The sequence below is a fragment of the Rissa tridactyla genome, chromosome 1, assembly GCF_028500815.1.
Source record: "Rissa tridactyla isolate bRisTri1 chromosome 1, bRisTri1.patW.cur.20221130, whole genome shotgun sequence".
In the NCBI taxonomy this organism is placed as follows: domain Eukaryota; kingdom Metazoa; phylum Chordata; class Aves; order Charadriiformes; family Laridae; genus Rissa; species Rissa tridactyla.
In genome coordinates this window covers 133,290,892-133,304,729 of record NC_071466.1, presented here as the reverse complement: position 1 = coordinate 133,304,729, position 13,838 = coordinate 133,290,892, and the positions used below count along the sequence as shown (strand labels likewise).

Here is a 13,838-nt window from a genome sequence, read left to right as displayed (position 1 = left end):
GCATGCACCTAGAAGCAAGTATTTATGCATTTTGTTGTAATACCTTGCTAGTCTTGTCATTCTATTCTGTTGGGGGGCAGGGACTTCGTTGTTTATGTTGAAGGCTGAACTAACTCTGAGCCATTTTCTGAGCAAAAGCAAAACACAATACTGGGTATTTCAAGAATTTTATTCTGTGAGCTAACTCATAAGTGGTTACAAAACTCTTCCAAACTGTTTGCTGAACAACAAAGGAGCAGAAGTTTGTCTATTTGCATTAACTTTTCTTAGATTTACATAAATTCAGACACAGACAGTATCTGTCCTTTCACTTACAGTGAAACTAGCAAAATCTCGATGTGTGGAGGGAATGCGTTTGAATGCATTTATGTATTTAATACACACTATTCTGTCTTGTGTCCATTAAGAATCCAGGCAGATAATCAGTTTTGTTCTTCTTTCATGATGCTGCCTCCTGAAGTCAAGAGGAAATACCCAAGAATTCAACCATCAGCCAACTTTGCCTTGGGAAATGGGCTTCCTGAGAGGGAACGTGTTTAAATACGTTTAAATACTGCAGAGGGCTGGGAAGCAGGATAGGTAACACAAGGAGAGGAAGCAAGAGGAGCAGAAGGGAATGACGAGGGGTGACACAGCCTGTCAGAAGACTGGAAAGGGAAGTTTTCAGTCGTGATTTTTGTGAACCTCTCTTTGCTCACACAGCACAGATGGAGGTCGTGGTTCTCACTCACAGCGTGACAGACACATCCTTAACACGAGCAAAATATTCTGAAAGTAATCGCTGCCGCGCAACACAAGCTGCAGCCACCACAAGCTGGCTCTAGCATCCCAAATATGAATTGTCGCGTTTGAGGATGAAATCGGAGCCGTCCTTCGCTCAGGGTGCCCTTCATCTGAGGTCAGAGTTAGTTGTTGGGCGAGGATTACGTAAGAGGCACAGATGAAGGGAACTAATGAGAAAACGGCTGTGGGTAGCTCTGACTTGTGATAACGAGGATTTCTTTGTCTTACAGGCATCCACAGGGGCCCTGGAACATTTGGACACATCGAGAAGCTCTTTCTGTTTCGCTGGCCAGAATGATCGGTCCCTGGAAGCAGCAGGTAACAAGGCAGGATTTTTTAGCATACTCTTTATTTACCTTCACGACGTGATACTCAGTTTGCTTGTAAAATGCTCCTTGCCGTGGCAGCTGCCCTTTGGCTGAGGGTGCTGGGGGGAGGCTGCCCGTCAGCAGCCGGAGGTAGGTGGGAGAAGGTGGAGTTGAGGGCAGCGGCGCCATTCATCCCTCTGCCATTTTGCCCTTCACTTGCCTGCTCCTGGCTGCCTGCTGAGCTCCTTCTTCCTCCCTTTCCCTGCCGTCCTCCACCGCCTCCAGCACAACCTGGGCAGCTTAAAAAAAACAAAACAAAAACAAACCCAAAGCAGAAAGAAAGGAAATGGAGAGACAGAGTTAATGGCTTTTATTCATGACGGAAACAGAAGCAGCCTAATTAAGAGAATGTGACAGGAGCAAGATGGGAGTCTTGCTTTTCAGTCACGCCCCCACGTGCTTCGTTATTCTAGCCTAGCAAACGGCCATCCCCTTGGTGCACGTTAGATGTAATGTGGCGAGTACTATACAGAAACCTCTCCTACAAATAGTGCAGTAGCACAGCTGCTGCATTCCTCAGAAACGTGGGCTTGTCTGCCTTCCAGAAAAAGCTTGCGTTTCCAATTCCTCCTACCAGGGTTTCACCCAGCCATTTGCCACCAGCACCACCCTTTGTAAGCTAGATTCCCTCAAGATCTGCTGAACTGGTAAGATACCACTGGCAATGCAGTCTTTGGTAACATCAGTTCGTCAAGTGTAAGGACTGCCTGTAAGGCTACAGAGGTACCCAGTAAGACTCACATCCTCAGCTCCCAGTCTCCTAGACTCAGCCCTCTGGGTCGCAGGCCCCTTGTAGAGGAGCAGTATTAGGATCAGAAAAAGGATCTGCAAAGCAATATTTGTTCCAAACTCTATTCTGTTCCTTCCCTGTCTCTGTGTTTGGAAGGCCGCAATGTCTGACTTAGTACTTGGAAAAAAACAAGGAAGTCCTACCATCTCTAGGACATTCCAGGAGTGGGAGGACAACTGGCGTCTGCGGGACAGCAAGTCATTTTATCCCAGATCTGGGGAAAAAAAAGAAAAAGAAAAAAAAAAAAGAGATGCTTACATTCTTTATCTGCCTTTGAATCTTGCCACTCAAGGTCAGCTCCACACACACTAATCAAACACCAGGAGAGCCTCAGAGCAAAAGGAAAACACACCAAACAGGAACAGTTTTCCAGACCGGAGGTCCCTGAAGGATTATTCAGGGTTGCAAAAGAAGCAGGAGAGACGCCTCAGCGTCTCTGTAGTAACTGCAGTGCTCACAGATCAGCGCTGAGCTGGTGACAGGAGGGTGTTTCAGCAGCTCACCTACCAGTGGCCTCCCGGAGGAGGTCTGTCACCGCCCTGCCCATAGGACCTGTCTCCACTTCACCGTCCTCCACCAGTGTGCTGTCCACAGCTTCCCCCTCGTGGACATCAGTGTCAGCCTCTGAAGAACGCACTCACCAGATGCGGTGGGGGCATCAGAAGAGTCTTCTGCATACGCACAGGCATGGGCCTCCAGAGAGAGGTCTTCTCTTCTTTCTGGACACCAAGCAGTTCTGAGACCTGCCGTAGCAAGCGTTGCCAAGTCCCCCATGCATTCCAGCATGTAACGCGTGCTGCCAGGTCATCTTCCTCTGTCAGACTCCAAAATCCAAGGGCACGGCTCCTGCCACAGCCCAGGAGTTCCATTTCTCAACCACATCTTGCAACCTGCCATTTCCAGTCTCCTGGCACAGCTCTAGTCTGGCTGCCGCACATGGCTGGCAGGATGCAACCGTCAACAGCAACACCACTACGGAAGCGTGCCCTGGTCCCAGGCTGGAATGAGTCAGTCTGCTCTCTTCCTTCTGATCTAGTGGAGCTGGCCGTAGCCAAAGGCAACCGGCGTTCCCCTGGGATGGTGACAGAGGCTGTCACCCCACGGATGGGGGCAGGTTCCCCGCCACCGCTGTAGGTGCGGCACCCAGTACCCGTGCTCCGGCAGTGGTTTCTGGTGGGCACCCGGGGTGATAACCTTCAGCCGGGTGATGGAGTACCTCCACTTTCTGCTCTTGGCACGGGCAGGCAGGCCTGTGGTTGCCCTGGGCCGAGTGCCCTCCCTGCCGCGGCCTCTGGCAGTCACCAGCCGCCGGGGTCACCATGGCTATGAGCTGCCAGGTGGCGACCGCCCGTCTCCCCCGTGGTGTCCCCCCGCCCGGCGAGCGTGGCAGAGGCTCCTCGTCCCTTCAGCGCTGGCCTTGCCCCGCCCGCCACTGCCCGGGCCCGAGGAACAATGGCCCCTTGTGCCCGGGCCTGTTTTCGCTCGCTGCCAGCTGCAGCTCGCTCCCGCACCCGCCACCCACCTCCCAGCCGGTACGGCGGGCTGCCGAACCCGCCGCCGCACCGGCCTTCGGCCTACGACCCCCTCAGGGCCGGGGCCTCCCCCGCCGCGCCGCTGGGGGGGGGGGAGCACACACGCCTGGCGGCAGGGGGCGCTCTGCCCAGCAGCCCTTCCGGCGGAGCGGGCCGGGGCGGGTGCGCATGCGCGGGGCGAGCCGTCCGGGGCGGGCCGGGGCGAGCGCGGTGCCGGGCCGGGATGGGAGCGGAGGCGTGAGCGGCCCCGTGGGCGTCCCGCTGTTGCCGGAGGGGAAGGGCAGCGCCCGCCGCTCGGCACCCACCGGCAAGCCGGCAGGCAGGGGAAGGGGCGCGGCGGAGGGGGCCGGGGGCGGGGCCTGGGCCCGGGCCCGTGGTGCCGGGAGGGCCGTGGCGGTGGAGGGGGGCGTCGCGGCCTAGGGCGCCGTGGGGGGAGCGCTGCCATCGGCCGCCCGGGATGGGGCGATGCGGGCGGCGGGGGCCGCCCGGTTCAGCCGCTCGTTCCCTCCCCGCCTTCCGCCGTCCTCACCCCCCTTCTCCCCTCCGCAGAGGCCGCCCCCGACCGAAGGAAGCATGTTTCGGCTGATGAGGGATGGCGAGCCGGAGGACCCCATGTTTGCCATGTGAGTCCAGCTGGGCATCCTCCGGGGGGGATGGAGGGGGCGGCACGGATCATCCCCGCGGGGGCTGGGGGTGCCCTACCCTCGCGTCCGGCCAGGAGGGCAGAGGGCCTTGCGGGCTGCGGGAAATACCGCAGCAGCTGTCTACGAAGGAGAAAAATACAAACGTTCTCTTAAGGGGCAGCGCAGGGAATAACCTGGTTCGCGTTGGTCTGATTTCTGTAATAGAACGTGGTCTTGGAGGAAACCATAATTAAAATAAAGTAGGCCAAAAAGCATTGCAGCTGCCTGAGGAAGAGAGGGCTGGAATACCTAATCTTTTTCTTTGCGTAAGAATTTTCTCTTTTTTTTTTTTTTTCATTATGCAAAAGAGGATTTTGGTTCAGGTAGATAAAATCTGCTGTTCTGTCCAGTGTTTGTTGCTTTTCTGCACAGGAAATCATTAATGGAGCTGGAGAAGACTGCTAAAGCAGTTGTCAAGTTGTACGGAACTAAGTAAAGAGAAGACAACAAGTAGTTTTGAAATACGAGTCTTGGAATCTAACAAAGGTCCCAAGAACTCCTCCTGAGATTCCTTTTACTGAATGTTTTTGTTTCTGTCCACAGTCTAGAAATTGGATGCTATTGATTAGTTTTGGCAGTGAAACTAAGTTGGCAGTCCTTGACAAAGCAGATAAGGAATAGACTGTAATATAGTAGAATTTGATTATGTTAAGCGTGGCACTCCTAGAAATTTGGCGGAATTAATTTATGTAGGAGAATAGAGCCCATTTTTTTTGCTTATAAAATTTGTAACAAGAAAGAATTTTATCATCCGTAAACAAATTAGCAGGAGAGGAGACCTTGATGTCCCAGTTAGTCACAGAATGACTGTGTTCTCATTGGTGTGGCAGATGAGAGTCTAGCTTTTATTATGGGAAGCATTTCCAGTAGAGACAGAAAAGTATTGGCTTGTAGTAGATGCTTTTGTGATCTCAGGAATATTCTATGCTGTTGAGGTTATTCATGCTCCAGAGGGATAAGGGCAGGCTATAGGATGTGCAGGGAAATGCTATGGTATTTCCCAGACTTTTTTTTACTGCCACTGTATTCTGTGACTGTTTGTCCTGATCCTCCTTTTTCTCTCCTTGCTCCTCCAGCATGTGTGAATGCGTACAGCCCTCAAAGTGGAGGCTGCAAAAGAAGGAGAGGAAGGAAAACCAGTTAGGGACCCCAGTTATTGTCCTCTTTTCCTCTCAAATCTGCGAAAGCTTTATGGGGTCTCAACCTCTTGGCAGATGTACGCATAATAATATTGTGGGAAAACAGCAGATGAAGATTACTTGGGGCGGAGGGACGTCACACAGTGTCAGGATACAGAGTCCATTCTGGAGGTTTCAGTCTTGCATTTGAGTGTGTCTGTGGAGGGGTGAGAGGACAATATCTAGGATCGCTCTCTGGTCCCTTGAAGTGTAGTCCTCTCTTTGCAGCCAGGAGGGTCTTCGTGTACCTCCCTGCAAAATGAAGAACTGCTCTTTTGGAAGGGTTTGATTGTTTCACAAAGCTGTTAAAGGGTTTTGATGGCACAAGAGGAAATGAGTATGAAGTGATGGTGGTACCTGGCCTGCGTATCTGAGAAGTGGCTTTAATCTGTTAGAGCAGTGAGGTTCTGGAATGGCCTTGGCCATGCTTAGTCCTAAAGCATTAGTGGGAGCAGAACACCGAACTACTTCTGAACATACATCAGTTAGTACCTGAGAGGGATTGTGTGGTGTAATACTTTCTATTCCAAGAAGTAAGACAGGATCCAGAGGTCCCTTCCAGCCCCAAGGATCACCGTAAGCAGCACTGGGTTCTTGTGATTCTGGGTTTTCAGCTTGGAAAGGAATGTACAGTTACATAAGAGAAACTCAAAGGCAGAATGGGTGGATTATGCAAGGGCTTTGTCTTCTGTTGTCCCTTCCTCAACTTTTGTTCTCTCAACCTTTCCGAAAGGGACCCTTTTGCCATCCACCGGCAGCACATGAACCGCATGCTTTCTGGAAGTTTCGGGTTCGGCCCGCTCCTAGGTATCACGGATGGGACCACACCTGGGGCTCGCCAGGCTGGCCGTAGGATGCAGGTAAAAGAGGGGCTGAGTACAGGATAGGATTTCTTAAACTGTCTTGTTAGCTTATCTCTTCCACTGTCACGGGGTTGGGCATGTCCCTCACCTTCACATGGATGGTGGGCACAGAATTAATGTCTAAAACAGTGTCATTCTTGTCCTTTTCTTTATTCCATGTATATTAATAAACTGCGTTTCAAGTTGAATGGTAGGAAGGGAAGAAATTCGTGTTATTTCTCAAGGCTGTAAATAATATAACTGGGAAAAATTAAGGAATATCCCTTTCTTCCTGGTTTGTTAAGAGTGGTATGGTTTGAACTGCCATGAGCCTGTGGGTGACTTTCTTGAATTGTTTGTGGGGCCTGAGTGTTCCCGGTTCTGTTTCTGAGATTGACAAGGGTGTTCTGAAGAGGATCTAATGTTTGGCTCTTGCAAGGTCATTTTCTGTTCTGTTTTTCTGTTGTCCTGGCAGGCAGGAGCTGTTTCACCCTTTGGGATGCTCGGCATGGTAAGTTCTCTGTTCTTCTGGGTGAAACTAGAGGCTTTCTAAATAGTAGCTTCATACTGAGATTCATCAGCGCTGTGCGCAACCAATGCTAAAATGTAGCCATCTGTGAGCAAGACCTGTGTGTCCTAACAGGTAGGGAGGGTGGGAAGGTGTGAAGAGAGCACAGTGAGCTCTAGATTTATAGTAAACAGACTACGGGAGAGGGTATTGAACTGGAACTGGAGGCAGCTGTTTTCTGTTGGACCTCTCATTGAGTTGCTGTATGGCTTCACGCCTTTCCCTTGTTTCCCCTCTAATGTTCTAATCTGGTCTGTGAGCTGTTTTAGAGGAGAGATTCTAACACTGTTTATGTGGGGAGGTTGTATTTGTACCTTGACCAGAGAAGAGCCCTAAAGCTGTTACAGCACAATATTTCACAGGAATTGGGACAGTTAATATCCAGGAAGAGCAGATAGGCTCTTAATAACCTCATATGTCTGAAAAGAAGCTGCAGATCTGTTTGGAAGTAATGGAGGAACTGTGACAACGCAAGGAGAAGACTTAGCCGTCAGTAGGCAGAGTGATTATTGAACCTCCTTTGCCAGTGGAGGTGGATGGAAAAGCCAACAGAATACTTCAGGTGAACAGGACCAGAATGAGAATGACTGCCTGTATGTGAGAACAGCGTGCTGATCTCTGTCATCTACTAAAATAATACAGTGGAAATAGGTTATTCCAGATCCAGCAACTTTAGCTGCCTTGCTCCGCAGGATTGCCTCAGTGAAAGAGACTAAGCGTCCCTGAATTGTTGTAGCTCAGAGGAAGATTAATAAGAATATAAACAGACTTCAAAGGATAATAGTGTTGCGTGTGAGTACTGCTCTGCTGAAAACGAGAACAAGAGGATACTTGAGGAAACAAAAAAATCAGCAAGTTTAAACTCACATAGTAATTTTGTTTACATATTGCACAATTAACCTGTGAGACCTGCTGGCCCGGTGTATTACTGCAGCCTTTAGGTTTACAAGATTAAAAAGTCAGGTGTTTGTAGAGAAAATAAGAAAACTTGTTATTATGTTAGAAAGAATACAATCAATGGAAACTTCCCTGTGGTTTAAATTAAGAGCTGACAGTGATGTGGTGAAAATATCATTGAGGATGACCGTCTTATGCTTAAGATCACTGTAAGTACATACCTGACATTTCTTCTCTCAGCTTTGCCGAGTGCCTGGACTCACAAACCCCAGTGCATCAGGAGTCAGACCCAAACTAAAAGAACAACCTTTGCTGTATCCAGAGATCTAGAGAGCCTGAACACTTGGGCAATGCAACCTGAGAGAATGGAGAGAACAGCAACCCCACATCCTGTTTTTTTTTTCCTGTGCTACTGAAAGAAAGGGAAAATAACAAGTCTTTTCTTCTTAGGCAGCAGTTTTTTGTCCCTTGCAGATAGTTTGTTGTTCATGCCCCCCTCTATCTTTCCAAACTGACTAATCTTGTGTTCTCTTTTCCTTTTCATCAGGCAGGTGGCTTTATAGATATGTTTGGGATGATGAATGACATGATTGGAAACATGGTAAGAACTCTCTATAAGCCAGTCTGTACTGAGGGGAGTACTGAGGGTGCTCCTGCCATCCCCTCTAAGGTCTCCCATCTTACTGTGCTTTGGTCTGGGCTGTGCTCAGGCTGCCCCAGTGGCAGAGGCTGTAAGCCTTGCTCCATGACCAGGATTCGGTGATAGAGAGCTTGTTCCTGAGGTGTATCCTCTGAGTGGAGGGAGGAGAGACGGGCGAGGAAGGAAGTGTGGGGGTAGACCTGTTTAGCAAGAAACAAGAAATAATTTAAGAGGAAGATGTATTCTCCAGAAAGATGGACCCATGGGAATTCTATTCTTCCTCTTGTAATTTCTTCCTGCGTTGTTGTGTGTAGAGGGAATTAACTGCCATGTCTTTTTCACTCCTATTCCTTCTTTATACCATTCCCCATTTCCTCTTGCAGGAGCATATGACAAGTGGTACTAACTGCCAGACATTTACCTCCTCAACTGTCATCTCCTATTCCAACCTGGGTGATGGACCCAAAGTCTATCAGGAGACCTCAGAGATGCGTTCAGCACCTGGTGGGGTAAGGAGGGGGCTGCAGTGCATCTTCCCCACACAAGGCTGTTGGTTTTGCTGTGGGTGGAGAGACTTCATTTGGTGTGTCAGTGCTGGCCACCCACAACACTTCTGCTTTGCAGTCAGTTGTAGTTTGAGGAATGCGTTGTGACTCACTGAACCATGCTGAAGGCCACTGGGAGGGGATGGGAAGTGCTGGCAGGGGGGAATCCATTTCCCTCTTCATTATGTTGCGTCTGACATCCTGGGAGTGGTGGCGGTGCAACGTGACTGAAATACTGCGCGCAAGAATCAGAGTGCCTTATGGGGCTGGGAAAATGAATTAAAACGTTGATCCTACATGGGAATCTGCCCTCAGATCCGTGAGACTAGACGGACCGTAAGGGACTCCGACAGCGGCTTGGAACAAATGTCGATTGGACACCACATCAGGGAGCGGGCCCACATCATGCAGCGATCCCGGAACCATCGTACGGGTGACCAGGAGGAGAGGCAGGACTACATCAACATGGATGAAAGTGAGTACTGCCCGTGTCCTCCTCCCGGCAAACCCAGGTGCTGCTTCCCCACCTCCTCCCCATCTGAGTGTGTTCTTTCCTGACATAGGTGATGCAGCCGCATTTGATGATGAGTGGAGGCGAGAGACATCCCGTTTCCGGCCGCAGCGGGCGCTGGATTACCGACGTCATGAAGGCGGCAGTGGCCGCCGGGCTGAAGGGACTCGTCTTGCGATCCAGGGCCCTGAGGATTCTCCCTCCAGACAGTCCCGTCGGTATGACTGGTGAACCCAGAGCAGACCTTGTGGGGGGTGCAGCGTGGCCACCCCCAAATCTACCTACACGCTCTTGTAAGTCTTAACAAGCTTTTCTCACCTTCTACTGTGTGGTTGCCTCTTAGCAATATGATTATTTTTTTTTCATTGCCCCAATCGTTTATTATTTCGAAGTGTTGGTTGGAAATGGGTTTTCCCACTAAATCTAGAGAGCAGGGGAATTTTGAGAAAATAGTGTTCTGAACGGAAACATGGAAGCTGTTTAAGTTAGCTTTGTCATCAACAAAAAAGTGTGGTGTCAGCCTTAACTGATGGTTGAAATTATATGAAATGATGTAGGATTGCAATCTGTAGCGTGTTTATACTGTCGTTGTATAGAACTTGGAGACCATTTGCTGTCAATCCAGTTTGAAATATAAGTAAGTGCTGGTGTCTGCTCTCCTCTGTTTTGAATAGGGCTTGCTAGGATGTGATCTAGTGCTTCAAAAGGGACTTTTTTTCCTTTTTTTTGATGTCTAGACATCGTGTCTTTATCTGTCTTCTGTGCTGCTTTCTAGTCACCACTTACTCTTTTTATGTTCTCCGTTTCCCTTCCTCCCAGGTACAGACAGTGAAACTCTGAAGCCCCTTCAAAGCACCACTTGGACCTTCCTCAAATTTAGTATTAACTTCCCTCCCACTTAAGAATTGAAACAAAGCAACTAATTTTCTGCATTGCTCTTTTTCGCCCCATTTGGGTGCTGCAGTAGGGCGTGGGGAATCTCACTGATGTGCAAGGAACGCATTAATTGCCCATTCCCCTTCTGCTCTCCCTTGGTTCTGTTCTTTCTGCCAGTAGTGGTGGGCATGAGGAGCTGCCACCTTGCCTCTTCCATCCTTTCCGCTCTTTCTGTGCTGGGTTGGGCTGGTTCTGAAGTTTGTGTTTAGTCCCCTGTGAAAGAAATATGAGGGAATTCTGCTAGAACCCCGTGTCAGTCCCTTCACCGGGACAGAGGCTTCGATTCCCCTCCTGCTCCTTTGGTGCAGCTATGGAGAAGCAGAAGGATGTGTGCGTTAGAGAAGGGAGGAGCAGAACAAAAGCTGGATCAGCCTGTGGGCCCCCCCCACCCCCTGACCCCTCTTCAGTCAGCTCCCCCACTTTTTTAATTTGTGAAACTTGTAACTAGATGTTTACTGAATAAAGAAACAAACTGTAAAGAATTGTTGGATCAGTCTTTACCTTCAGCTAACCTGATTGTACCTGCCGTGGAATTAAGTAGCCTCTTTCATATCCTTGGGAAATTGCTGAGGAGAAACTTGGTGTTTAATTCTAAGGCTTTATTTTCTTATAGAAAATACCCTTATAGCCTTCCCATATAGTTAACAAAGTGAGATAATGCTCAACATGGAAATTGTGAAAAGAAGACCCAAGAACCCACTGTTTGCAAAAATACCCTTTAATTGCTGTAGTTTTGCTGTGCACTCAAGGGAGATTGTTTGGTCTTTCTTGCTGCCTGGTCATCTGTGCAGCCCTGAATTGGGCCTCTGGGGTACCTGCATGGCCAGGGAATATTTTCATTATTTTCTCATTATTTCTCTGCAGCAGAGGCTGATGTTGTTACGAATGACCTTTTCTTAACTTCGTCAGTATTGGGTGAAACTTAAGAGGTGCTGGGAATACAGGACGAGGGAAGATCTCCTGGGTTCTTGGGCCAGTTTCCCACTCCAGCACGCACTCTTAAATAAACCTTTTCATCAACTCATTTGGAAAAGAAGGCAGAAAATTGATGCGTGACTTATATTTGGAAGTGGTGTGCTGGGATCTTGCTGTGTATCCCTGTGTTCTATGTACATCTGGGCGCTAACAGAGGGGCAGAGACTTCGCTGAGGACTGATTGTCTTGCCCAGAAAACAAGATGCAGAATCTGGCCCCTGAAAGCTTGGGGAAGTTTCCATGTGCTCCACCCTTCAAGGAAGTGCAGGGCGATGCTACACAGAAAAAAGCTGGGCTTGGGAGGAGCTTAGTGGAGGACAAGTCATCTTGGATTTGCCAGACTTTGAGAAAAGGAGCTGGAGCAGCAGCAGCCCTCATCTCAGTGCTAGTCTTGAGCTGGCGCAAGATGTGGGAACCTGGTACTTCAGTCCAGCGAAGAAGCCACTGGGCTCAGAAAGGTGCTTACAGCATCGAGACGGTGGCAAAGTCCTGGCCATTCTTTGAGGCAGTGTCTGAGAAAGAGAATAGGGAAATGGGCGTGGTGGTGGTGGGGATTAATTTGGATTTTTAAGATGTGAGGATCCGTTCCGGCTTGGTCATGGAATTCCTAATCTTAACAGAGAACAGACAGAACTGTGGGAACTGGGACTAGTGGTACGAACTGTTGCAATAGTGACTCCCTACAAACTGGGATGACGCTTGAGCAGATGTGTCTCTCTCTCAGAGAGAAAAGCCTTTATCTGGATTCGTCCTCTGCGCCCTGTTAGGGGCTGCTCTGCTTGTGCCCTCTGGGACCCTTGCGTCCTCTTGCACTTGGTGGTGTGTTGTGGGTGTGATTTACCCCACTGCTTGGGCCTTGCTAACTGCTGTACAGTCATGGTCAAGATCTTGTCCTTCCCCAGGTGTCACAAGGCTCTGGTAGTCTCGGGAAATGTAAAAGAGGTTCAGTTAGAGGAGGGCTTTGTGTTCAGGCTGGGAAGCAGAGACAGGAGCCCAGGAGAGAGTTTGAGAGGTCCCAAATCAAAAAGAAAGTATGGGCAATGTATTGGGAGGGTCTCCCCTTCACTAGTCCTGAGGCTGACGTGGTACATTAACCTGTGAGTTCAGAGAGCAGAAGGTTTTTTCACAAAGAAGGGGGATGATAAACCTCCCTTGACTCCTCTGGTCCTGAGAGGCGGTTCCTCACCTGCTGCTGGGGCTTCAGCTGAAGAAGCCTTCTCAACTGCTCCAGGGTGGCATTGATCTCGGCAAGGTGGCACTTTTCAGTCGCTGGCTTGAAGGGATGCGAAGGCCAGGAGAAGGGAGCAGATCTGTACCCTAGTGGGGGCCTTTTGCTGAGTTGTGCTTGTGGCTCTCCCCTTTGCCGATACCCTGGTTTGATGAAAATTCACTTACTGATCACTGATGTAGCTTGTTAATCCAAAGGAAAGGCGTGCAGAGAATTGCACAGAGGCAACAAAAGGGTATGTGTGCACAACTAACGATTTACTCCTCTTCAGCTTCCTTTACACAAGCTGTGAGAAGCTGTAAGTTGTTGTAAGCAGGTACCTGACTCTGTGCCCCGCACCGCTCTCATGGAGCTGCCTGAAAACAAGAGCACCAGTGCCACCAGAAAGCCCACCTCTGTTACACCACCCAGACTTCGCCTGGTTACTTGTTTTCCCATTAGTTACAGTTTCAAGTGAAAATGGTTTCCTATTAAAAGTAGTCCCATCCCTGGAAGGATTCCAGGCCAGGCTGGATGGGGCTTTGAGCAGCCTGGTCTAGTGGGAGGTGTCCCTGCCCATGGCAGGGGGGTTGGAACTAGATGATCTTTAAGGTCCCTTCCAGCCCAAACCATTCTATGATAGTCCACCTGCTGTATCAGGGCAAAGGGAAGGCCTGGGATGAGTCTTTCACATTTCTAAGATGTCTGTGACAGCTCTTCCAGCAGGACGGAGAAAGAGAAGGTTGGATGTTCCCAACGTGAAAGCCAAAGAGTGTTTAAGATGCACAGGGTGTGACTCCAAGCCATCCTTATCTAGCCGATGGAGACAAAATCCATTCCTGCTCCTTCTCCCACAGCTGTCACCTCCACGTGGGACTAGTTGAAGCCCCAAAGCGATGCAGTTCAGCGGTACTTCTGGATCTTGCTAAGGAGCAAGTAGGACACCTGGAGTGAGGCAGAGGGGCTGGCCGGGATTAAAAGGAGGGGGGAACAACAGGGGGTGGGGGGCAGAATGAGTTGGAGAGAGGCTGGAAACACTGGTAGAAAGATGGATGGCATAAGCTGGGATGGCAGTACATTAGCTATGCACAGATAGCATAGAAACTTAAGGGGGTTTGTCTGTTGTACATTCAGTTTTACATATTTGAAAATCTATCATGGAAATAAGAGCCATTAAAGCTAGCAGGAGCTTCATCCTTAAATGTTTTTGTCGGTAGCCCCGAAGCTCTTTTCCTTTCACTGCACTTTTTAAAGCATTGCAGAATAGCGTGGAAATAACCTTGTGCCCATATTTGTAAACAGTAAATGAGATTATATATGCAGCTGTAAACCAGTTAAAGTCAAGATAAGAGATCAAAAATGCAATAAATTTAAAAATAAAAA

At 49.3% G+C, this 13,838-nt stretch overlaps 1 protein-coding gene and 1 long non-coding RNA gene across 7 annotated transcripts; one reads left to right on the top strand and one right to left on the bottom strand.

The window, feature by feature from the left end:
- On the bottom strand, positions 1-3,644 carry LOC128908727 (uncharacterized). 2 transcript variants are annotated; one of them, XR_008466087.1, is made up of 3 exons: positions 2,449-3,644; positions 2,085-2,155; positions 1-1,390 (listed from the first exon to the last, which is right to left on the bottom strand). It is a non-coding gene; the product is annotated as an uncharacterized LOC128908727 (long non-coding RNA). The 2 variants fall into 2 exon arrangements; XR_008466088.1 differs by having other exon boundaries at positions 2,583-3,641.
- A 279-nt stretch (positions 3,645-3,923) lies between these two features.
- Positions 3,924-13,838, top strand: MLF2 (myeloid leukemia factor 2). 5 transcript variants are annotated; one of them, XM_054199443.1, is made up of 8 exons: positions 3,924-4,096; positions 6,068-6,194; positions 6,652-6,687; positions 8,189-8,242; positions 8,665-8,790; positions 9,142-9,301; positions 9,390-9,630; positions 10,157-10,755. In XM_054199443.1, exons 1-7 carry the CDS (start codon positions 3,939-3,941, stop codon positions 9,566-9,568), a joined length of 840 nt encoding a protein of 279 aa, XP_054055418.1. In that variant the 5' UTR covers positions 3,924-3,938; the 3' UTR covers positions 9,569-9,630; positions 10,157-10,755. The 5 variants fall into 5 exon arrangements, with proteins under 5 accessions (XP_054055418.1, XP_054055400.1, XP_054055391.1 ...); XM_054199425.1 differs by lacking the exon at positions 10,157-10,755 and adding an exon at positions 13,313-13,838 and having other exon boundaries at positions 4,023-4,096; XM_054199416.1 differs by lacking the exon at positions 10,157-10,755 and adding an exon at positions 13,170-13,304 and having other exon boundaries at positions 4,023-4,096.

What these genes read in the sequence shown, in the direction of transcription:
- MLF2 (XM_054199443.1), top strand. Translation starts at nt 3,939, where the DNA reads ATGCGGGCGGCGGGGGCCGCCCGGTTCAGCCGCTCGTTCCCTCCCCGC. An exon ending in AGGCTGGCCGTAGGATGCAG is followed by an intron (nt 6,195 to 6,651) that starts GTAAAAGAGGGG and finishes TTGTCCTGGCAG; the next exon opens with GCAGGAGCTGTTTCACCCTT. An exon ending in TGCGTTCAGCACCTGGTGGG is followed by an intron (nt 8,791 to 9,141) that starts GTAAGGAGGGGG and finishes ATCTGCCCTCAG; the next exon opens with ATCCGTGAGACTAGACGGAC.